Below are 24,722 nucleotides of genomic sequence, written 5' to 3'. Positions count from 1 at the left end.
ATAAAAATAGTAAATAGTAAATTCCACAGCCAGACACCAGGCCAGGATCAATGGATGGGGCCAGGATCAATTAATTACAGAAGAAACAAACTCTTGGGAAGTAGCTATAATTTGTCCCCAAACCTTTCCTTGTTCTCATATGCTATCAGGGATTCTCTTCTAGAGGGCAGAGTTAAGGTTATCTGGGCATGTACCCTCACTCTGTATTCCCTGTTTCTCCAGAGTTTGAGTTTTACTGAACTCCATGTTCTGGAAGGTAAGAGATAGTCACAGTCAAAGTTAACTCTCTGTTAACAAAGGTTTTGTTAGTGGCAAATAATGAGACTAATCCCTCATTGCGGTAATTCCACTGACTTCAATGTGCTCTTTCCCCATTTCTAGTTCCAAAAAAATAAGCAAATTAAAACAACCTTGAGAACTAAAATGCTGTGAGAAAGTGGAAATTTTAGTAGCTCAAATAATTCAGTTTCTGCTGTGTCTTGTGCATGTGTAAATGGCACAGCACGTTAATTTATAAGCACGTCTTTCTTAATATCTTTAAATATTCTGTAGTACATTGACTAGATCAAGTGGGTTGTTCAATGCAGTGAGGTTTTCATGCATTGCCTAATACATATTTTTCATATTATGTAAATTAACACAACTCATTGAACACAAAATTGTGTATTTCATGCTGTGAACTGTGTCGGTAGCTCAAATTAATAGGTTTATTTTCTCTCTCTCTTTCTCTCTCTGTGAGGCACAATGAAATAATTTAGTGATGCTGAAAACATTCCCTTCTCCTCCAGAACTGCCTTGGAATCACCTTCCCTTTGTAGATTAATCTGCCCCTGTGTCGCTACAAGGAAAATATAGTTTCTATGAAAAAAACACAATTTTTTAATTAAAGGGACTGAAAGAGAATAGGTTACTCAGACATAGGTTAGGGGTTTGTTATAGAAGTGGGTGGGTGAGATTCTGTGGCCTGCGTTGTGCAGGAGGTCAGACTAGATGATCATAATGGTCCCTTCTGCCCTTAAAGTCTCTGAGAATAGCCACATGAGGGTGACACATCAGGAATGCAAAGCAACAAATTCCTGGTTTGCACATTGATGGTGACAAGGGATTGAACTCGACTCCCCTCTTTTCACAGACAGATTTGTTTTATTCTCTGAGGTCAAACATCAGTTTAAATGTTGTACTTAGTCCTCTGCCTTGTAGCTTCAACAGCCGCAGATGAAGATGAGTTACTGCAGCCTAGACCTTGTGTCCGTGTTTAGGTGGCTTTCACCTAAACGTTCAAGCAGCTCCCAGTAATGTCCCGAGCTCCCCAAGTCCCACTGACAGCTGAGCTCTTCCTGCCCACTGAGCCCAGCCCAGACAGTGGGTGGGGGGTGAGTTTGTACCCAAATAACTGACAGAGCCAAGCAAGGAGCAAAGAAATGTTTGCTTCGGTCACTAGGTCTCTGTTTCTATTGCTCGTTTGCTCTCTCCCCTTCCCTGATAAGGAGCAACAGTAAGAGAAGAAGAGGTTAAAACATGTGCTAGGTGGTGGCTGGGTTTGGATGACAAATTTAAAACCATCTCAGCACCCTCTAGTGTGACACTGACACCATCAGATTCTCACCTTTCACTCACACTTCATTAATAACAGTTTCCCTGAACTACTTTGCTGTGATTATTTCAATGGCTCCCACAATGGAGTGCAATGTCACAGCAGGGAAAGGGTTTTACTGCAGCACCTGGGAGCAGTTGAGTTTCATGTTCAGGCTGTGGTATGAGTTCCTCCAGGTTTCTCGTAAGCACACAGGGACCTTCGCGGGTTCTCTCGATACAGGAATGGCCCAGACATGATAAAGTGATGGGAATTGCATTTTCCCTTTTTATTTCTGTATTTCCAATGACATTTCTGTTTGTGATTTCGTTTTGCTTTGTATAACTGTGTTTTCTCCAGGATTTGATATTTATTAAAAAAGAAGACTACAGCCTCAAGGCACCAGATGGAGGAGCAGGTTGGGGGCTAGGACTGCTAAGAGAGTGAGAGTAGCAGGTTTTCTGTATTGTTTCCTGCCCTCATTTTTCTTGACTAGTTTCTCTTCTGTACAAAATTTGCTTTTTGTAGAATGTGAGTCTGGCGAGCTCAGTTGGTCGACCATCAGGCTTTTAATCTGAGGGTCCAGGGTTCAAGTCCCTCGTCAGGCAAAAAAACACTTTCCCCTGTGACATCCCCAAAGAGTTTTAGAAGGACTCTCCTTGACTTTCATTTTTCCTTTTCAGGACATGGCCTTTCCTAGGAAGGGCCCTTTACTGCCTGGGACTGAAGGTGCTACTGCCTCACCTGTCCACTGGCCTCACAGTCTGGAGGAAGAAAGGCCTCTGGCCTGCAGCAAAGTGCTGTGTGCTGACTTTTTGAGCAAATGCAGGGCTGGCCAGAGAGGCATGTTCCCACTGAGTCCTCCCTGCCAGAAAAAAATGTTCCCCACAGACGGGGCGGCTCCAGGCCCCAGCACACCAAGCACGTGCTTGGGACAGCAAGCCACTGGGGGCACTCTGCCGGTCGCCACGAGGGCGGCAGGCAGGCTGCCTTTGGCAGCGTGCCTGTGAAGGGTCCGCTGGTCCTGCGACTTCGGCGGACCTCCCGCAGGCAAGCTGCCAAAGGGAACCTGCCTACCGTGCTTGGGGCGGCAAAATGCCTAGAGCTGCCCCTGCCCACAGAGTCCTCCCTGCTGGAAGTCTACAGTAATTAACAGGTGCTCTGCTGGTCCCATGGTGTAAGGGCCAGCACTCAGGACTTTGAATCCTGCAATCTGAGTTGAAGTCTCAGTGGAATCTGAGAACAATTCCTGTGCTACAAACCCTGCTGGGTCTTCCAAGGCTCTGTCTTGCTTTCTCAAAGGCCATGAAAGACACTACAAAAAGGTTTTTTTCTCCAGCTGATAATAACTCACCTTAACTGATCACTCTCATTATAGTGTGTATGGCAACAGCCAATTTTTCATGTTCTCTCTGTGTGTGTGTGTGTGTGTGTGTGTGTGTATATATATATATATATATATATATATATATATATATATATATATATATATATCTTCCTGCTGTGTTTTCCACTGCATGCATCCAATGAAGTTGGTTTTAGCCCAGGAAAGCTTATGCTCAAATAAATTTGTTAGTTTCTAAGGTGCCGCAAGTACTCCTTGTTCTTTTTGCAGATAAATGAATGGAGGTTAAGTCCATGAATGGCTATTAGCCAGGATGGGTAAGGAATGGTGTCCCTAGCCTCTGTTTGTCACAGGGTGGAGATGGATGGCAGGAGAGAGAGAACACTTGATCATTACCTGTTAGGTTCAGTCCGTCTGGGGCACCCGCCATTGGCCACTGTTGGCAGATAGGATGTGAGGTTGGATGGACCTTTGGTCTGACCCAATATGGCCATTCTTATGGTCTTATGAAGGGAGGGGCAGAGCCCTGTGACAGAGTTTCTGTAGTGTAGTGGTTATCACATTTGCTTGACACGTAAAAAGTCCCTGGTTCAGAAACATGATGGCTTAATTTTCCCAGCTCCTAGTGGCCTATCCCTGCTGTTGTAGGAGCAGCAGTGATTTCTATGCTCAAAAGGTCTCTTATACTTCCCCCACTCCCACTTTTGTCTCCTCTCCCTCTCTGAATGCCTGTGTAGTGGCTTTCCCCCTCCCGCTCCCTCCTGGAATGCTCGTGGGATGAATGGGCTGGTTGAAGAACAGAAGAGCTCCCAGGTAGACAAGGTGTCTGGGACTCTAATTAGGCAGCGCTCACACACCCAGAGCATGGACACTGCCCAAGGTGGAGGGTGACCAACCAGATGCAGCCAAGTCATCTCTAGTCGCAGGCCAGGAGGTGCAGGCCCTTAAAAGGGGAAGGGGCCCTGTGCTCAGGAGAGCACTCACAATCTTGTACCTCCAGTGAATGCCCTTTGCCCGGACCGCCTGGCCAGTGGTTCTCTGCGTTGTATTTCATTGTGCCTCAGGGAGACTTACCTTCATCGCACCATCCATAGCTGCCCTGTGGGACACTTACTTTGCAGAATCCTGACATCTCCAGTTCCCTGCCAATCCTGGGAGTGTGAGTATGCGAGTGTGAATGTGACACCCCCTCCACCACCCCCCTCCGCTTCTTCTTTTGAGCTTAGCTGTCAGTATAATAAACGTGCTACTTTCTGCCAAACTCTGGTGGGTCATTAGTTCTCCCTACGCTGACTAGCTGGCCCAATTTTGGGTAACGCCTGCGATAATCCCAACCCCTGCAGGATAGAGGGTGGTGAAATGAGCTGAGGAAAAAGCCTTGGCATTAGCAGGGGAAGGTTAGAGGACCTTGGCCAGTCACCTTTTGAAGCCTTGTGGCTTGGTCTCCTCTGCACTTGGAGGTTGGCCTATGGCGGCCGGCTCTTCCTGCTGCCTCCTTTGTGTGACTTGCCAAAGGAGGGAGTGAGGCAGGAATGGGGCAAAAGAGGAAAGTCGAGCTGAGGCAGGCAGGGCAGAAGCTAAGCGCCTTAGTGCGGCTAAGTGGGGTTAGTAGAGCGTCACCATTCGTTCTGCAAAGCCTGGGGAGGTGCGGTTGGCTGCTGGGAGGAAGAATCCTGTGCCTGCCTCTTGGCTTCCCAGGGATGGCTACTTGCAGCCCAGGAGAAGAAGGATGGTTCTGGGTGAAAGGAAGACAAGCAAAGCTCTGGGAGGAAATTTGGGTGTGGGGTGCGGGCTCTGCGCTGGGGGAGGGGGTTGGGGTGCAGGAGGGGTGGCGCTTACCCCGGGCACTGCAGCTCCCAAAGTGACCGGTACACACAACCCTCTGGCGGCAGCTCCTAGGTGGGCAGGGACAGGGGGTCTCTGTGCACCGGTGCCTGCAGGCACCGCCCCCAGAGCTCCCATTGGCTGCAGTTCCTGGCCAATGGCCGCTGCAGAGTTGGTACTCGGGGCAGGGGCAATGAATGGAGACACTCCCCCCGCCCCGGGGATGCTGGGACATGCCGTCCATTTCTGGGAGTGGCACAGAGGGACAGAGGCAGAGTGGGCAGGGAGCCACCTTACTGCTGTTGGCACATCTCTGCACACCCATGGGGTGAGGGGAGCAGAGGGCCTCCATGTGCTGCCTGGGGTAGGGGCAGTGCACAGAGCTGCCTTCCCTCCCGGGTCTATTACAGGAGTGGGTGGGTGGGGTCTTTTGGCCTGCAAGGTGCAGCAGGTCGGACTAGATCACATTGGTCCCTTCTGACCTTAAAGGCTCTGAGTCTAAAAGGGAGAGGGAAGTAAAGGAAGTTTTTTTTAAAAATAAACCAAACATTGTAATACCAGGATAACTCCAACTGCTCATTGTATAGTCCCACCCCTTTCTTCCTCCATTGTGTGTTGAATGACCTGCAGGACATTGATTCTCTCATTCCCTTGGTAAACTGATACAATGTGACTGAAATTAAACCAATTCCCTGGGGAGAAAACATCATATCGTTGCATTGGCTGGGAATCGAACCCAGGTCAACTGCTTAGAAGGCAGCTATGCTCACCACTATACCACCAATGCATCTGGCAGAAATGCCACTTATGCTTGCCTAATGAGGCTAGAGTAGCATTGAGGAGATTTTCTGCCTGTTAAAATGTACTGGATTCTCATCACTAAAAAAAAACCACCTCCATCTTCACTTGGGTTTGAACCATCAGCCTTTCAATTAGCCACCAAAGTTGTTAATCACAGGGTATGTCTACACTATGGGATTATTCCAATTTTACAGAAACCAGTTTTTGGAAACAGATTGTATAAAGTCGAGTGCACGCGGCCCCACTAAGCACATTAATTCGGCAGTGTGCATCCATGTACTGAGGCTAGCGTCAATTTCTGGTGTGTTGCACTGTGGGTAGCTATCCCATAGCTATCCCATAGTTTCTGCAGTCTCTCCCGCCCATTGGAATTCTGGGTTGAGATCCCAACGCCTGATGGGGCAAAAACAGTGTCGTGGGTGATGCTGGGTAAATGTCGTCAGTCAATCCTCCCTCTTTGAAAGCAATGGCAGACAATCATTTTGCACCCTTTTCCCTGGATTGCCCAGGTACACGCCATAGCATGGCAACCATGGAGCCCGTTCAGCCTTTTTTCACTATCACCATATGTCTACTGGATGGTGCTGACAGACGCGGTACTGCAGCGCTACACAGCAGCATCCCCTTGCCTTTTGCAAGTTGGGAATGGTTGGGTCATTACACTAATTGAATCTATTTCCCTATGTTAAGTTCTCCTCACACCTTCTATGGGTCATCTTAATTATCACTTCAAAAAGTTTTTTTTCCTCCTGCTAATGATAGCTCATCTCAATTGATTAGACTTTTCCTGTTGGTGTGCATACTTCCACCTTTTCATGTTCTCTGTATGTATAAATATCTCCTGTCTGTGTGTTCCATTCTATGCATCCGAAGAAGTGAGCTGTAGCTCACGAAAGCTCATGCTAAAATAAATTTGTTAGTCTTTAAGGTGCCACAAGTACTCCTGTTCTTTTAGCAAAGATGGTTACCAGCCATACTGTCCTGTCTGCTGCTTTGCAACTTGACAATGACAATTTCCAGTTATACTGTACCGTTTGTTGCTGTCATGGGTGCTCCTGGCTGGCCTCGGTGAGGTCGGCCAGGTGCGCATGGACAAAAATGGGAATGACTCCCCAGGTCATTCCCTTCTTTAAGTTTTGTCTAAAGGGAGAGTCAGTCCTGTCTGGACTATCGGGCAAGCCTACTAAAGAACCAGAGAGGCAAATGGCCGCTCCAGGTCAGAGCCCCAGACACCCCACAGAAATGATGAGCTGCATGCCATTCTAGGGAGTGCCCCTGCAACAACCCCACCCATTGCTTCCCTCCTCCCCCATCTCTCCTGGGCAACCGTGGCAGTTATCCCCCCATTTGTGTGATGAAGTAATAAAGAATGCAGGAATTTGAAACAACACTGACTTTGTTGCCTGTGCAAGTAGAGCTCAAAGGCGGGAGGGGAGGGCAGCCTCCAGCTGCTATGATATTGCAGGCAGGACTGAATCTCCATTAGACAAAGCTTAAAGAAGAGAATGACCTGGGAGTCATTCCCATTTTTGCCCAGACGCCCCTGGGCGACCTCACCGAGGCCAGCCAGGAGCACTCATGGGATGACGATGACTGATACCAGTCCTACTGTACCGTCTGCTGTCTGGAAGGGAAGGGAAGGGAAGGGGATGCTGCTGTGTAGCACTGCAGCATCGCGTCTGACAGCAGCATCCAGTAGACATACGGTGACATTGAAAAAAGGTGAGAAATGATTTTTTCCCCTTTGCTTTCACAGGAGGGGGGAGGGAGGGAATGACATATACCCTGAACCACCCACAACAATGTTTTTGACCCTTCAGGCTTTGGGAACTCAGCCAAGAATTCAAATGGTTTTCGGAGAGGGCGGGAACTGTGGGACAGCTACAGTCATCAGTCGCCCCTCCCTCCGTGAGCATCCATTTCATTCTTTGGCTTTCTGGTACGCTTGTCTCAGCTCCTTAAGTTTCAGCACTGTGTTGAGTCCCTGCTGTGGCCTCTGTCCATCATAGCCTTGGAGATTTTTTCAAGTGTTTTGGCATTTTGTCTTTTGGAACGGAGTTCTGATAGAACAGATTCATCTCCCCATAGAGAGATGAGCTTCAGTATCTCCCGCACGGTCCATGCTGGAGCTCTTTTTGGATTCTGGGACTGCATGGTCACCTGTGCTGATCAGCGCTCCACGCTGGGCAAACAGGAAATTAAATTCAAAAGTTCATGGGGCTTTTCCTGTCAACCTGGCCAGTGCATCCAAGTTCAGATTGCTGTCCAGAGCGGTCACAATGGTGCACTGTGGGATAGCGCCCGGAGGCCAATACCGTTGAATTGCGGCCACACTAACCCTAATCCGACATGGCAATGCTGATTTGAGCGCTACTCCCCTCGTCGGGGAGGAGTACAGATACCGGTATTAAGAGCCCTTTATATCGATATAAAGGGCTTCGTTGTGTGGACGGGTGCAGGGTTAATGCGATTTAACGCTGCTCAATTCGATATAAACTCGTAATGTTGAGCACAGGGCCGGCTTTAGGCCGATTTGCCCGATTCCCCCGAATTGGGCCCCGCGCCTGAGAGGGCCCCGCGCTGGCAGCGTCTCCCGGAAGCAGCAGCTGTTGTTGCTAGGCAACGAGAGACCCTGGCCGGCTGAGGCAGAGGCAGCCACCTGGGTGTTGCAGGTCAGGAGGGGGGAGGGGGGGGAAGGCACATGTGCTTTGCAGCCCTCCTTCCCCTCCCCCACCCCCAGCACTCACCTGGAGGAGACGCCGAGGGAGCTTCCGGCCCGGTGGGAGACAGGAATCTCTGCCGTGCACCTCACTCACCTGAGCAGCTGCTGGGGCTTCCAGCCGTGAGTGTCTGACCCTGTGATTCCCCGGAGGGTTGTAATATTGGGCTGGTGTTGTGGTTTTCGTGGTGTTGCTGTTTGAGGGTGAGTTGGTGCCTGCCTGTGTCTGGTTCAAAACTAAAGTCGGGATCATGTAACCCAGGAAAAAAGCCCCGAGCCGGTACTTAGTGCTGTGAACTCCAGGTGAGAGAGAGAGGGAGGTTTGAGGAGGAAACCAAATACATCAAGAGGGGAGAATGCGAAAGGTCTGCAACACGGCAGGCTGAGACTTCTCCCCCCCCACCCTTCCTGGCAAGAGGGGAAACTGAGGCACGGGGTGATCTGATTCCCCTCTCCAAATTATTTTGCAAAGGAAGGGGACTGGGGCTCCTATCCAGACCAGTTCCCTTCCCATCAACTCTGCTTTCCCTGCTGCAAGATCGCTGTAGGGGCTGAATATTTCCATTAAACTATGGCGCCTTCATTTGCCCTACAACAATAAATTAGACCGGCTTGGTGGAGGGGCTATTCCCCCCTCAAAGCTGTGTGGATATTAAGGGTTTTTTGAGGGGGGGCATGATAATATTCCAGATCAATCAAATGCCCAGCTCAGCTTTCTAGCCATCCAGCAGCTCTAGGGCAGGGAAGGGAGGTTCTCTTGGTGCAGAGTGGTTGCAGAACAGGGGTGAATTTAGCGGGGGGGCGGTCCGGTTGAAATCCCGCCTGATGCAGCCATACAGAATCGCTGGCAGCGCTGGGAGAGGCCAGGAGTGGAAGCAGGTGGCCTGGGGGTGGGGGGACATTTGCCCTCAGTCCTGGGCTCTGGGGTGGACTAGGCTGGGTGGTGGGTTCAGTCTAGTCTTCCGGCCTGTTGCTCTCACTGAGGTTTGTGGTTTTCATCTGGCTCCACCGAAAAGATCAAGCAAGCCCAGTAGAAAAGCGGGGTGAGAGAGGCGGGAAAGGGTGTGTAATGGGTTAAAGTGACCAATCAACGAAAGAGTAAAACCAGAGTTTGACTGGGTTTCCCCCCAGCCACCACTCCTGCAAACACTGGGCAAGGGGCAGCCCCATGCCCCACCGAGGCTATGGTGAGGGGCAGCAGAGGAGGAAGGAAGCCACATGTGATGGCAGTCCCCTCCCCTCCCCCTCCCAGCACCCACCACCCCCTCTCCGGCCCCCAAACTCTGTCCCAGAGCCTGCACCCAGCCCTCTGCACTCCCTCCCAGAGCCTACACCCCTCCACCCTTCCTGCACCCCACCCCGTGCCCCAGCCCAGAGCCTGCACCCAGCACCCAAACTCCATCCCACTCAGCCTGGGCAAAGCTGGCTCCCAGCCCCTCTCCAAGGCTTGCAGGTGTCTGGAGGTGCTGCCTTCCACACCTTCCTCAATCACACCTCATCCATTCAACAGGGCAACTGATTACAAAGTGGGGGGAAGATCTTATTCTACTTCTAGCAAAAAGACATTTTTCTTTTACCTTAATTACACTACCTTAGAGGCCCGCTATAACATATTACCAAGGTTCACTACAAAGTGATATACAAGTTATACAAAAATGCATAATACAGAGATTTATCTACAACTGCATTGACTGACTGCTATGTGCAGTAATATAGTGACCTCTGGGGCTTTGAATGAGGCATTATACTTGGGGGGGAGGGTGAGGGGGCAAGTGGCGGGTGGGCAAAGAGGCGAGCAGTGAGCCAGCAGGGGCTCTAGGGGCGGGCATGGGGGTTTCTGGCAGGGGAGGGAGAAGGTGAAAGGAGGCGAGTGGTGGGGGGGGACTGACTAGGAGGGACGCAGCAAGCAAGCGGAGGGGTTAGGGGTGAATAGGGGTGTGATGGTGGGGCTGAGCCGGGCGGGGGCAGGTCTTATTTTACTGCTGTGATCTGGTCACCCCATGTGTGCTGTTTCTTCCTGCCCCCCGCCCCCACCGAACCTTGTTTCGACGGAGCAGAGCTGGGGAAGGAGGGTTTGTTTCCACGGGGCGGGGCAGCGCTGGGGAGGAGGAGGGCAATTTTATATTAATAAAGAAATATTTATAAATTTTAATAAAATAAACAGTGAAGAAAATCAGTTGGAGAACTATCAAAACAAATTATTTTCCTAATATGAAAGTGCAAATCAGCTAATTAATATATGATGCAATGTATGTAATAGATAATTTTGTTATTATTTATATAGTCATGGAAAGTAAATAATACATGGAAGACATGAAAGGGTTTTTTTTAAGGGTTTTTTTGTTTTAGTCATCCCTGCCGGGGCCTCATCGAAACTGTTCGAATTGGGCCCCGCACTTCCTGAAGCCGGCCCTGACAATGAGGCTAATCATCTAGTGGAACAAGCTCTGCAAGGGACGTGGTTAATTCCCCATCACTGCCCTGTGTAAATGAAGACCGCAGCTCTTGCTGCAAGACACCTGGTGTGTGGGTGTCCCTGTTCCCCCTTCAGAACCTCTGGTACATGGTGCTTCCCTCCGCCCAGTTCAAAATCCCCATCATGTGGGTGCTCCCATCCAGGATCTCTGGTGGGTGTCTCTGTCCCCCACCCCATGAACTAGCTCCCGTGTGTGGTTTCCCCTGTCTGCCCCCATCCGGGATCTGTGGGTGTCTCTGTTCCCCTTTTCAAGATCTGTGTTGCTTGGGTGCGTCCCTTCCCCCAAGTCAGAATCCCCAGCGTGTGGGTGCTCCCATTGGGCTGACCTGGCTCCCCTCTCTCTAGGAGGACTGGGGACCCCAAACTTCCCAAAAACCATCATAGCGAGGCCAACCTGAGCACAGACACCTGCTCAGCACCCCGGGGTGCAGCCCTGAACTCCGGCAATCAGCTACGCTCAGCTGACCACCCAACAAGCGTTACATGCAGGAGCCTTCGTGCCCCGCGTGTTCAGCTCCCTCCCAGCGCCAGCTTTAAACTCCGCTGCTCAGTTCTAAGCTTTGGCTACACGGGGGCAGCATGGAGCTCAGCCAACGCCTCCCGTTGCTGGTTGAGTTTCCCGCTCCTCGTGGCAGGTTCACACCCCGCAGGCAGATCTCTGAATCGGAGCCGAACCGTTCCCCAAATCCAGCGCTTTAGCAGCAGCTTTGCTAGGAAAGCGCTGACGTCCCCAAGTAAAGTAAGAGCCAGAGCGCTGTGTCCAGGATCTTCTATTGGGCCCCTCACCGTGGTGTCTGTCAGGCGCAAGGAGAAACCAGGGAAATGTTTTCATGGCGTTTAAGGGCAGAAGGGGCCATTAGCTCAGCTAGTCTGACCCCCGAATAACACAGAATTACACCATGACACGTATTGATCCCACAGACCTTAGATAGATCAAAGCGTTTCAGCCCTCAGGAAGGAGGCTAAACTGGGTACCAGAGGCAGCGAACAAGGGGCCCCCAAGGCAATGGCAGGGAACTGACGAGGTGAAATATGCCCAGATGATCCCAGCAGGCGACCCACCCCCATGCCACAGATGTGGGAGTCCCTGTTCCTCCTGCCCTTAAGAATCTCTGGTGGTAAGTGGGTCCCCCCGTTCCCCAGATAAGAATCCTCCATGTGGTTTCCCTGGCTTCACCTCCAGATAAGAACATTGTGTGGAGGGAGTGGGAGGAAGGTTGTCTGGCAGATATGTAAAGGGGGACTGTGTCTCCCTGTCTGGCCCAGGCTCCTGGGAGGAAGTGATCTCAGTGTGTCTGGCTGTCTCCATTCCTCCCACCCATAAGAATCCCTGGTGTGTGGGTGCACCCTAGACCATTACGGATCTCTGGGGGTGGGTGTCTCTCTCCCCCTAGTCAGGATCTCTGGGACGTGCCTGTATAAAAGGAGACTTTGACTCACCCAGGCTGGGCTGCCATCATGGAACAGACCAGGTCCTTCTGTGGAGGGTTTGCGTTCCTCCAAGGACGTGATCTCAGTGTGTGTGGGTGTCCCTGTCCCTTCAACCCTTAACAATCCCTGGTGCGTGGGTGCGCTGGGCCCCATTACAATCCCCTCTGTCTTACCCCCCATGAGGGATCCATTTGATGTGGGTGTTCTCCACACTACCGGGGGTGTCTGGTTCCCCTGTCCCTCCTGGTTAATAGTGGAGTGTGTGGGTGTCCCCCCAGCCCGTTACGGATCCGTGTTGTGCGGATGCCCCCGTTCTTCTCATTAAGAATGGTGCAATGGAGCATAAGGGTGTGTCCCCCACCCCATGAACTAGCTCCCGTGTGTGGTTCCCCTACCCCCATCCAGGCTCTGTGGTGTGTGGGTGTCGCTGTTCCTCTTTTCAAGATCCGTGTTGCAGGGGGGGCATCCCTCCCCCCAAGTCAGAATCCCCAGCATGTGGGTGCTCCCATCCCCCCAGCCAGGCTCTGCGGGGGGGGGGGGTGTCTAAAAGGAGACCATGTCTCACCGAGGCTACGCTGCAGGGGTTACTCACAGGGACAACCCCACTACTGATCAGCATGGGAGTTTTGACCTGCTCCATTTCTGACCTGGGTCGGTTCACCTCTCCTTAGGCAACCTGGGGACCCCAAGTTTCCCTGGGATCACCATAGTGATGCTGAACTTAGTGTGGACACCTGATCGGCACAACCCCCTGCAGCCCAGAACTCCTGAGCTCAAGCGATCCGCCGGCCTCAGCCTCCCCAGGAGCTGGGATCACAGGCACCAGCCACAGGGCCCGGCTTGTTTCTCAGCCTGGCAGCTGGAGCTTTAAACTCTGCTTGTGAGCTCTGTGCCTTGGCCAGACGGGGACAGCCTGGAACTGGGAAATGCTCCTGCTTCCCCCGCCCCCCTCTCATGTCGAGCTGCAGGCGCCGCTGTCCTCCCAGGTAAGATCCCGGATGTTTCGGTGCCCCCTTCCCCCGCCCAGCTGTCCGGGTACCTCTGCCCCCCATACAGAATCCTGGGTGTGTGGGTGTCCATCCCTCTGCAGAGGATCCCGGAGTGTGGATGCCCTTGTCCCCCGCTACAAGATCCTGGGTGTGTGGGTGCCACTCTCCCTCCCAGTAGATCTCTGGTGGGTGGGTCCCCAGGGTATGAGTGCTCCCATCCCCCGATACAGGCTGGGGGGGGGTATAACTGGCTCTCCCTGTCCTGCCCAGGCGGTGCTACAGCAGCTGTTCACAGGGGCAGCAACCCCACTGTCACCCTGCAGCTTTAACCTGCTCCAGGGGTGACCTGCTTCCCCCTCCTTTGGGAGCCAGGGACCCGAACTTCCCAGAGTCACCTGATCGATGCTGAGCTGAGCTGTCCCTTGTGCAAAGCAGGGGGCCAAATTCCATGGAAACAATGGATAAGCAGGGGGCCATGGGCACATCCAGCCCTGGCCGTGAGATGTTCCCTCCCCTTTTCTTTATGCCCCTGTTGTTATTTCATGGATTGTCTGGGAAGGGGGAAAACTGAGTTCACTCCAGGTGGAGGGGGGAAGAACCCTGAAAATCTCAGGCCCCAACTCCTGCTACGAGGATCACTGAGGTGCTGGGAATCTGCATGGGAAAGGGACGGTGTGAATTGTCAAGGTGGGGAATGAATATCAATCTACAACAAGAGCCACCTCATTAATCACTGACACAGGCTAATCCTGCTGCTGATAGAAGGGAAACTGGGAGCGATTCTTTGCTGTTCAGCCATGGAAACTGTGACCCAATTGCACCGCAGTGAATGTGCTGGGAAAGCTGGACTTTACAGGCAGGTGGAAAGAGCAGATCCTAGAAACACCTGGAGCTCCCCACAGCACTTCTGCCACCGGGGTCAGGTGTTGAGCGACTCACAGCGCCCCTCCCCTCCCATTACATTCCAGGAGGGGGTGGCAGCACCCCCCACCCAATGCAGGGGAGAGGGCTGAGTGTATCTCTGCACCCTGAGCCCAGGGCACCCACTCTCTCTGCCCCACACATCGAATCTGGCCCTGCAGCAGAGTGACCCCTAAGAACCAGCAACTTCCAGGACAGCAGATTTGGCCTCAGAGCAGGGAATGTGTCCCTCATGCTGCTTTTAGGCCACTAGGTGCTCTGGAAACAGGAGGGCTCTAAGTGTAACCTATAGCACAAATGGCCCATCTGGGGATGTAGCTTAGTTGTAGAGCACATGCTTTGCATGTATGAGGTCCTGGGTTCAATCCTAGCATCTCCAGGTTCTTTTCACCCTGCTGCTTTGCTCATGCCCTGCAGGAGTTTCAATCCTGCTCAGTGAGGGGCTAGTGCCAATTGCATGGAAGGTCTGGGGGGGTTTCTGCTCCTAAGTCTCCTCTGCACATTTAAGATTCCCACCTGCTGTGCTGCTTGGGACAAGGGTAGATGAGAAGGGAGAATCCTCCAGCACTGGAGGGCAAGGTCCCATCTGCACAGACTGAGAGGCAAAGACTAGACTTATTTCTTGTCTGGGCCCAATCTTTTCACCTGCTATAGCCCTTGTTCCAGCTCAGGTGGTAGCTAGGGGATGTCTCATGACTGCAGCCACGTTTGTTCAGTTCCACCCTCTTATAGAGCTTTGGTACAAGGCAGGAATCTTTTGTCTCTCTCCTGGGGAAAAGCCCCAGGTTTAAGATGGATTCCTGTACCAGGTGACATGGTCACATGTCCTGTGAGACCCCCAAGCCTTCATTCTTCCTGGCCTGACTCACAGATGGTGAAGGACAGAGCCATCTCCAGTAAATTGTCCTGGTTAATGGGCCATCAAGAATCCAAACCACTATTAATGCCCCACACTTTGCATCATTACAACAGGACCTCAGAGTTATAGTTCATATTTCTAATTTCAGATCCAAGAATGATCGGTTCATACAAATAGGATGAACACACACCGTAGATTATAAGCTTTGTAATGATACCTTACAAGAGACCTTTTGCATGAAGCATAGTCCAGTCACTTTATATTCACACTCATTAGCATATTTTCATAAAATCCTATGGAGTGCAACGTCACAGCAGGGAAAGGGTTTTACTGCAGCACCTGGGAGCAGTTGAGTTGCATGTTCAGGCTGTGGTATGAGTTCCTTCACGTTTCTCGTAAGCAGACAGGGACCTTCGCGGGTGCTCTCGATACAGGAATGGCCCAGATATGATAAAGTGATGGGGATTGCATTTTCCTTTTTTATTTCTGTATTTCCAATGACATTTCTGTTTGTGATTTCGTTTTGCTTTGTATAACTGTGTTTTCTCCTGGATTTGATATTTAACAAAAAAAAGAATATGGCCTCAGGGCACCAGATGGAGGAGCAGGCGGGGCTAGGACTGCTAAGAGAGCGAGAGTAGCAGGTTTTCTGTATAGTTTCCTGCCCTCATTTTTCTTGACTAGTTTCTCTTCTGTACAAAATTTGCTTTTTGTAGAATGTGAGCCTGGCTAGCTCAGTTGGCAGCGCATCAGCCTTCTAATTTGAGGATCCAGGGTTCAAGTCCCTAGTGAGGTAAAGAAACACTTTCCCCCTGTGACATACCCAAAGAGTTTTAGAAGGACTCTCCTTGACTTTAGTTTTTCCTTTTCAGGACATGGCCTTTCCCAGGAAGGGCCCTTTACTGCCTGGGACTGAAGGTGCTACTGCCTCACCTGTCCACTGGCCTCACAGTCTGGAGGAAGAAAGGCCTCTGGGCCTGCAGCAAAGTGCTGTGTGCTGACTTTTTCAGCAAATGCAGGGCTGGCCAGAGAGGCATGTTCCCACTGAGTCCTCCCTGCCAGAAAAAATTGTCCCCAGACACAGGGGCGGCTAGAGGCCCCGGCACACCAAGCACATGCTTGGGACAGCAAGCCACGGGGGGTGCTCTGCCGGTCACCGCGAGGGCGGCAGGAAGGCTGCCTTCGGCGGCCTGCCTGCGAAGGGTCCGCTGGTCCTGCGACTTCGGCGGACCTCCCGCAGGCAAGCCGCCGAAGGCAACCTGTCTGCCGTGCTTGGGGCAGCAAAATGCCTAGAGCCGCCCCTGCCCACAGAGTCCTCCCTGCTGGAAGTCTACAGTAATCAACAGGTGCTCTGCTGGTCCCATGGTGTAAGGGCCAGCACTCAGGACTTTGAATCCTGCAATCTGAGTTGAAGTCTCAGTGGAATCTGAGAACAATTCCTGGGCCACAAACCCTGCTGGGTCTTCCAAAGCTCTATCTTGCTTTCTCAAAGGCCACGAAAACCTCTACAAAAGGTTTTTTTCTCCTGCTGATAATAGCTCACCTTAACTGATCACTCTCGTTATAGTGTGTATGGCAACACCCAATTTTTCATGTCCTCTCTGAGTGTGTGTGTGTATTTTCCACTGCATGCATCCAGTGAAGTTGGTTTTAGCCCAGAAAAGCTTATGCTCAAATAAATTTGTTAGTTTCTAAGGTGCCACAAGAACTCCTTGTTCTTTTTGCAGATAAATGAATGGAGGTTAAGTCCATGAATGGCTATTAGCCAGGATGGGTAAGGAATGGTGTCCCTAGCCTCTGTTTGTCAGAGGGTGGAGATGGATGGCAGGAGAGAGATCACTTGCTCATTACCTGTTAGATTCAGTCCCTCTGGGGCACCTAGCATTGGCCACTGTTGGCAGATAGTAAAGGTCCATCCAACCTCACATCCTATGTGGGAATCAGGAAAATTATTAGAGAAAAAAAAGTATTGATAGCCCTAGAGGTGTTTATGTTGTTGATCTCCCTTGCAGATTCTCTGATGACTAACATGGGCTAAGTGCCCACAGAAGGTTTTCCCGCACTCACTGCATTTATAGGGCCTCTCCCCTGTGTGGATTCTCTGACGCCTAATAAGGTCTGAGCTCGTAATAAAGGTTTTCCCACACTCACTGCATTCAGAGGGCCTCTCCCCTGTGTGGATTCTCTGATGTTGAGAAAGGGCTGAACTGTTAGTGAAGCATTTTCCACACTCACTGCATTCATAGGGCCTCTCCCCTGTGTGGATTCTCTGATGTGTAATAAGGTGTGAACTGCGACTGAATTTTCCCCCACATTCACTGCATTCATAGGGCCTCTCCCCTGTGTGGATTCTCTGATGTTGAGAAAGGGATGAGCTGTCAGTGAAGCATTTTCCACACTCACTGCATTCATAGGGCCTCTCTCCTGTGTGGATTCTCCGATGTTGATAAAGGCCTGAGCTGCAAGTGAAGCATTTTCCACACACACTGCATTCATAGGGCCTCTCCCCTGTGTGGATTCTCTGATGGGTAAGAAGGTTTGAGCTGTGACTGAAGGTTTTCCCACACTCACTGCATTCATAGGGCCTCTCCCCTGTGTGGATTCTCTGATGTCGAGAAAGGGATGAGCTGTCAGTGAAGCATTTTCCACACTCACTGCATTCATAGAGCCTCTCCCCTGTGTGGATTCTCTGATGGACAAGAAGGTTTGAGTTGCTAGTGAAGTTTTTCCCACATTCACTGCATTCATAGGGCCTCTCCCCTGTGTGGATTTTCTGATGGGTAAGAAGGTGTGAGCTGCTAGTGAAGTTTTTCCCACATTCACTGCATTCATAGGGCCTCTCCCCTGTGTGGATTCTCTGATGTTGAGAAAGGCCTGAGCTGCTAGTGAAGCATTTACCACATTCACTGCATTCATAGGGCCTCTCCCCTGTGTGGATTCTCTGATGTTGAGAAAGGGCTGAGCTGTCAGTGAAGCATTTTCCACACTCACTGCATTCATAGGGCCTCTCCCCTGTGTGGATTCTCTGATGTTGATAAAGGCCTGAGCTGCTAGTGAAGCATTTACCACACTCACTGCATTCATAGGGCCTCTCCCCTGTGTGGATTCTCTGATGGGTAAGCAGGTGTGAACTGCGACTGAAGGTTTTCCCACATTCACTGCATTCATAGGGCCTCTCCCCTGTGTGGATTCTCTGATGTTGAGAAAGGCCTGAGCTGCTAGGGAAGCATTTTCCAAACTCAGTGCATTCATAGGGCCTCTTCCCTGTGTGGATTCTGTGATGCTTTATAAGGATGGAGTAATCACATACGTTTTCCCCAAACTCAGTGCATGTATTTTTTCTCTTTCTGCTGAGGATTTCCTGTTGTGTTGTGGTTTCCTTGAGGTCCTTCTGAGTTTCCTGACAGGAAATACATTTACCCACTTTCTCCCCTGGCTGGTTTCCCTGCTCTCCTTCTGGTCTGTGCTGAATGTCATGGGATTTTTCCGGCTTATGACTCCAGGACACATTCCTTTTCGATCTTTGTGATAATTCTCTGTGTTTATCCACTTGCTCAACATTTTCCTGCTGAGAATTCTGCTCCTCTTTCTCACATACCATTGCGTCACCTGCTGTGATACAGACAGAAACCTCAAACACGGATGGAAAGGGGAAGGCCAAACCAATACAAGTACTGGAGAGAGGTCAAATAAAAATCAGGAACTGAACTCCCCCAAGTTCTTCCCCAAACAGGAGAGAGGAGGGGATCAATTCAGGCTTCACATCCCATCCAAATTCACAGGGGGAAGGAAGGAAGTTACTGCCTGGTGTCTGCTAGTGTCTACAGGAAGCCATGAGCTATATTTACCCTAAGGATACGACCCCTGCTAGGGACAATATTGAACTGAGAGACCTTCCAAGGGCATTGTAGGGCATCCCAGATGTTTCCTTCAGGCACTTACAGATTCTCAGTTGGTTTAATATTTCCTCACCTGTGCAGGGAGCTCTCAGGATCTCTCTTTCCTCGGAACCTTGGAGGTCTGGGACCCATGGCTCTTCCCCTTGTTCCAGCTGGGAGATCACATCAGGTTGGGAAATTGGAAACCCTGCTCAGATGAAAGAAAACAAAGGAGGTCACTTGATTTCATAACTTTGTCATAAAAAACATTCTATTAATTTAACTTCAGTGCTTAGTGTGACGGGTGTGCCTGGGGCAGTCCACACTGAAAATGCCAGGGTCAGGGCAGGATGAAAAAGGGAGAGCAGATGCTCCCAAAACTGGTGGTTAACACTGAAGTTAAACTCAACGACCAGTCACAAACTGTGCTTCTGATCCCACACACGGGTTATCGAGAAGCTGAAAAAAGAAATCACACGGCCCCCTTTATTGCATTCCATTTCTCCGACTCCCAATCAGCACCTAGGTCCAGTACAGTGAGAGGTTATTTAAAAACTCTGCTCATATACAAAATGTTTTTCTGACCCCAAAAGGTCAGCCACATTACAAGATCACTATAGGTTTGGATCTTACCCAAAAGACCACACTGCCAGCCAATCCTTTAGCATGGAAAGACAAGACAGGACACGACACAAAAAACGTTGTTAAATGGAAAAGCAGTGAGATGCATTCCAAAATCTATATATCAGGTTATTAGCAGTATTGTTGAGCTGCTGGCTTGAAAGTCCATCTGGAACACATCCACAAGTTCGATGGGTCTTTCAGTCCTTTGTTCCAGGCTTCAATTTGTAGAGAAGTTGCTCCAGAGGTAGGAAGAGGGATTGAAGACAAAATGGAGATGATGCAGCTGCCCTTTATATTCCTTTTGCCATGTGGCTTGTACTACCTGTGTCCCAAACACAAGCTTCACAGCACAGGGCATGGAAAAGCCTCGGAAGTCTCAGCACACAGACATACCCCTGCATGTCTTGCTGACTCAATAGGTTTATGCCCTTGATCAGGGATGGGCAAATTACGGCCCACGGGCCACATCCAGCCGACAGGACCGTCCTGCCCAGTGCCTGAGCTCCTGGCTAGGGAGGCTAGCCCCTCCCCCGCAGCCACACCACCGCGCGGGCAGTGCGCTCCTGCGGGGCAGTGTGTCTGGCTCTGCGTGGCCCACGTGGCTGCCAGACACGCTGCTCTGAGCAGCATGGTAAGGAGGTGGGGGCGTTGGATAAGGGGCAGGGAGTCCCAGGGAGCAGTCAGGGGACAGTTGGATGGGGCGGAGGTTCTGGGGGGACGGGGGCTGGATAGGTGTGGGAGTCCCAGGGGTCTGTCAGTGGGCCGGGGGGTGGATAGAGGTCAGGGCAGTCAAGGGACAGGTAGCAGCGGGGTTGGGTAGGGGGTGGGGTCCTGGATATGAACCCATATCCACACCCCTGCCCCCTGACAGACCCCGGGACTCCTACGCCTATCCAACCCCCCAGTTCTCCATCCCCTGACCGCCCGCCCAACTGTCCCCTTCTCCCTGTCCCCTGACTGCCCCCCAGGGCTCTCTGCCCCTTATCCAACCCCCTGGCCCTGGCCCCCTTACCACAGCCACGCGGCTCGCCGGAGCTAGATATGAGGTCCCTCAGGAGCGCGCAGACCAGCCCCCTTACCATGCCACTCAGAGCAGTAGGAGCTCGCAGCCCCACCTCTGCAGCACTGCCCAGGAGCGGTGGGCCAGAGCGCTGGTGGCGCGGCATGTTGAGGCTGCAGGGGGACAGCGGGGGCGAGGGGACAGCAGGGGAGAGGAGGGGAGGAGAGGAGAGGGGACGGGGGAGCCTCCCCGGCCGGGAGCTCAGGGGCCGGATGTGGCCTGCGGGCCGTAGTTTACCCACCCCTGACTTACACGTTAGTTTGTAAAAAGAACAGGAGTACTTGTGGCACCTTAGAGACTAACAAATTTATTTGTGGTTTATCTGCATTTCTTTTGTAAACAATTCTGACTTTTATGACTTGTTACCTGTAGTCACTTAAAATCTTTTTTTTTGGTAATTAACAATCTTGTTTTATTGTTTTATCCAACTAGCGTGTTTGGATTAAAGTGTGTTGGAAACTGCATTTGGGATGTAGCGGGGTGGACGTCCGCTCCTGCTCTGAAGGGTTAAAAACAGCCCTGGGAGGGGGCTGTGGCTGGAGAAAGCAGCTTTTAGGCTGGGCTGCTTGGGGGAAGTGGCTGCAGCTGGGGCCACGCCCCAAACAGACTCAGCTGCCCTATAAAGGCAGAGAAGCCAGGGGCAGATAGAGTCTCTCTCTGTTTGTAGAGGGAGATGGGCCTGGCTGCAGGGAGCTGGACACAGGGTACCTGAGTGGAGCAGGGCTGGGGAAAGGCAGAGGAGCTGGGGAGCTCCAGCCTGGAAAGCCCCAGGCTGCGGCCTAGCAGAAGGCAATAGGTACTGGGGGGTTGCAGAGGGCAGCCCAGCGGTAGGCAAAGGCAGCAGGTCCAAACCCTCCTTGCCAGTGATGAGTGGCTGATCCTGCAGCCTGCCCCAGGGTGTAGGGCTAGACGATGACTAGCCTTATACTGAACCAAGGTGGGAATAGTGGGTGGGAGTTCCCTGGGGAGGGGAGACCCCAAGACTGAGGGGTTACTGCCAGAGGGCAGCACCCCAGGTAAAAGGGGCACCAGGTCCAGGGAGGGACACGGGGGGCCAGAGGACAGGCGGATCACCGGCCTGCAGAGGGTGCGCTGGAGCTGGAATGAGCTAATTCCCAGAAGTCACCAGCAGGGGGTGCCGCAGGGGTGAGTCCCCTCATCTACATGGGATAACAAGGCTGGTGCATGTCAGTTTCCACTGATGAAATGACAGACTTCATATGAGCTTGCCTTGTTCAGTAGTGTGCTGGACAGGGAAAGATGCACATTTCTGGGGGAAGTCTGGGAACAGAGACTTTTCTGGGATTTTCCTGTGCTGCACTGTAACTCCTGAGTCGCTGACTAGCAGCACTAAATACTGTGTAGCTGGGAGCGAGTTACATGCTGGAGACTGTGTGATAACTGCCCAGGAGCGGCTGCTCTCACAGTAAAACAGAGTAAAAGTCACCCCACCCTGGGGAACTGAGGGGACACAGCTGTTCAACACTCCAGATTGCACTGTGGCTAATGTCACAGACACTCATTTCAAAGAGGCTCCCAAAACACAGAGAAAGTAAATCCATGTCCCAGAAATCCAAGACTCCAGAGAGAGGGCAAGTCTCCCTGACACTGCTTCTTGCTGACGGAGAAGTCCAGAGACAATGAGAGAGTCCTGGGGAGGCTGGGGACAGTAACCATGGGCTGGTGGGGTTCAGTGGAGAAAGGGAACAGGAAGGGCAGGGATAGTACTGAATGCAGGATCTCAGCAGTACTAGATGTCAGGACAGCACATAGTGCAGCCCATTGGAAAACATAATCCCAACTAGACATATAAAATGATGAGGTCTACATTAGCTGTTTCCACTCAAGAGAGAGATCTTGGAGTCATGGATAGTTCTCTGAAAACATCCACGCAATGTGCAGCGGCAGTCAAAAAGCGAACGGAATGCTGGGAATCATTAAGCGAGGGATAGAAAAGACAGAAAATATCATATTGCCTGTATACAAATCTATGGTACGCCCACATCTCGAATACGGCTGTAGGAGCTGGATTTTATAATGTACTGGGAGAATTTAATGTACGATTTGATTTCATCCTGTCAGCCACCCCGTTTGAATAGCAGAAAGGAATGACAGACCAGAACAATCCTTCTGACTGATTATGGTCACCTTTTGTTTTAGCATAAGTTACACTGTCTACTATGGTTTCCTCTATGTATTACAAATTAGGCATTCTAGTTAAATCTACATGTCTTTGTTTTAAGGTTTAGTAAGTAAGAGACAGGATTCACTATTGTGTCTATGTTAAGTAGATTAGAGAAACATTGAAGGCAAGGTTTCATTTGCAATGCCTCTTTGCTCGATATAAAACACTACTGTTTGTATTCTCAGTGGGTTTGTGTGAATGAGGATGTATGCATCAGGAAATGAGAAGGTGTAAAGGCCATTGTTATAGCCAGAGTCAAGGAAGAAGGAGTCAAGAGACTTAAAGGACATCAAAGAATCAACAACGTGCATCCATAACGAAGGGCAGATTGATGACCCTGAGGTCAAGGCTGGCACCCCTGAGGACAATTGATTAAATCAGAACAAAGGACAGGCTGACCCTCTCAGAGGTGCACTGGAATGTTTACACCAGTTAAGAAGTAACCGATCACAAACTGATACAGCAAAATCCATAGAGTTCAACAAAGGAAAAAACCCTATAAGAACCAGGGTGCTTGGCCATGGGACTTTGGGTTCATCTTGCCACACTCCCGGAGCATTGGATTGCGACCGACAAGAGCCCAGCCCAACACTCGTTCTCAATCTAACTGGCCATTAGATTGACTTCAGCTACAACAGACCAGTAACTATGAAGAGAGAGAGTGAGAGAGAGAGAGTGTGTGTGTGTGTAAAAAGCATATGCTAACTGTTATATTCTCAATAAATGCTGTGTATTTACATTCCTCTATAAAGATCCCGTGTGCTTTGTAGGAGCATAACACTGCATGCAGATGTGGTTGCCCCATCTCAAAGAAGTTTACTTATGCAAACAGGAGATATTTGACACTGTGCAATACTGTTCCTGTGTTCTGCAGCAGGGGAGGGTCTGTGGCAGTGTGTGGGTCCCTGGCATATTGGGGTGATGCAGAGACAGGACAGAGCAGAGGTGGCATTGTGGGGCTGGCGTGAACCATATCTCTTCATTTCCCCTTCCAAGAACTGAGGGGACAGGAATCCTTACCCAGCGAGGTCACAGTCTCATAGTTCTCCTGCATGACGTCTCTGTAGAGGGCTCTCTGAGCAGAGTCCAGCAGAGCCCACTCTTCCCTGGTGAAATACACAGCCACCTCCTCAAAGGTCACTGGCATCTGAAAGAGCAAGAGTCCAACACTCAGTACCTGCTGCCCCACTCACAGCCCCACTATTTGTGGGGGAGAGAAGCCAATCAAATGCAAGCTTTGGGTGGATCACAGTCAGAGTCCCACCTCCAACCCTGGGACTCAGAGCATCCTGGAAACACCAGGTTAAGGGGACGAATAGAGAGTCCCTTTTCTCTCCCAGCAGATCCATCACACTCCTACTAGCCACAGACCGATACAGGAGATGGAGCCCCTAGCAGGGACCAGGGAGAGATCTCCGGTAGGAAGCCCAACACCCTCCTCATTGTGCAGAGCTGGATACGAAAGGAGGGGAATCTCCCCTAAACCTCACTGGTGGGTGCCCCCTTCATATCTCACAGCAGCCGCTGGTCAGTCAGGTCAGGCTCCAGCACTGGGAGTCTGGTCAGTTTTCCTAGCCCCATGTAGGAGGGTTATTTTCTGTTTCACAAATTAGGGTATTTCCACCTCCTAATCTCCTGGGTCTGTTCCTAGAATATGGGCCATTCATTAAACTCCCCCCCAGCAGGAATGTCACAAGCTGTCCTCCTCCCTTCCCCACCCTGTGCATTTCCTGCCCCGCTCCAAACCAGACTGTGCAAATCTTCCCATCTCCGGTGTATTTGCTGTCCCTCTCCCTCCTGCAGGAACCCACCAGCAACCCCCCGACAATCCCTACCTGAACAGCCTCCTCTGCAGCCATTTCTCTCCCCTGTCCCACGGGAGGATGGGATGAGCTGGAGTGAAACACGGACGTCATTCTGCAGCCTGGGAGGGTGAGAAGGGCAGTTGTGGGGGTTACAGAACAGGCTTTAGTTAATGTCACATCACAATTCCCCCAGGCCCTTTCCCTGCAGACAGACATCCTAGATTCTGCCATG

General features: G+C 51.1%; 1 protein-coding gene, 1 non-coding gene and 1 pseudogene across 2 annotated transcripts in view; 1 reads left to right on the top strand and 2 right to left on the bottom strand.

The window, feature by feature from the left end:
- Nucleotides 1-24,722, top strand: part of LOC120375816 — a 647,258-nt pseudogene that overhangs the window by 571,509 nt on the left and 51,027 nt on the right.
- On the bottom strand, nt 5,458-5,529 carry TRNAR-UCU. The gene has a single exon. It is a non-coding gene; the product is annotated as a tRNA-Arg (tRNA).
- The window catches only part of LOC120375895 (zinc finger protein 420-like), a gene marked incomplete at its 3' end in the record, with an annotated part of 34,862 nt that continues 27,128 nt past the window's right edge, over nt 16,989-24,722 (bottom strand). The window contains exon 3 of the mRNA XM_039496913.1: nt 16,989-18,221. Within this exon, the coding sequence (XP_039352847.1) occupies nt 16,989-18,221 (1,233 nt within the window). The remainder of the gene's footprint in view (nt 18,222-24,722) is intronic.

Source organism: Mauremys reevesii, linkage group 12 (assembly GCF_016161935.1).
Source record: "Mauremys reevesii isolate NIE-2019 linkage group 12, ASM1616193v1, whole genome shotgun sequence".
NCBI classification, from domain to species: domain Eukaryota; kingdom Metazoa; phylum Chordata; order Testudines; family Geoemydidae; genus Mauremys; species Mauremys reevesii.
Note: the sequence above shows the minus strand (reverse complement) of the source record. Positions and strands in the feature narration are given on the sequence as shown.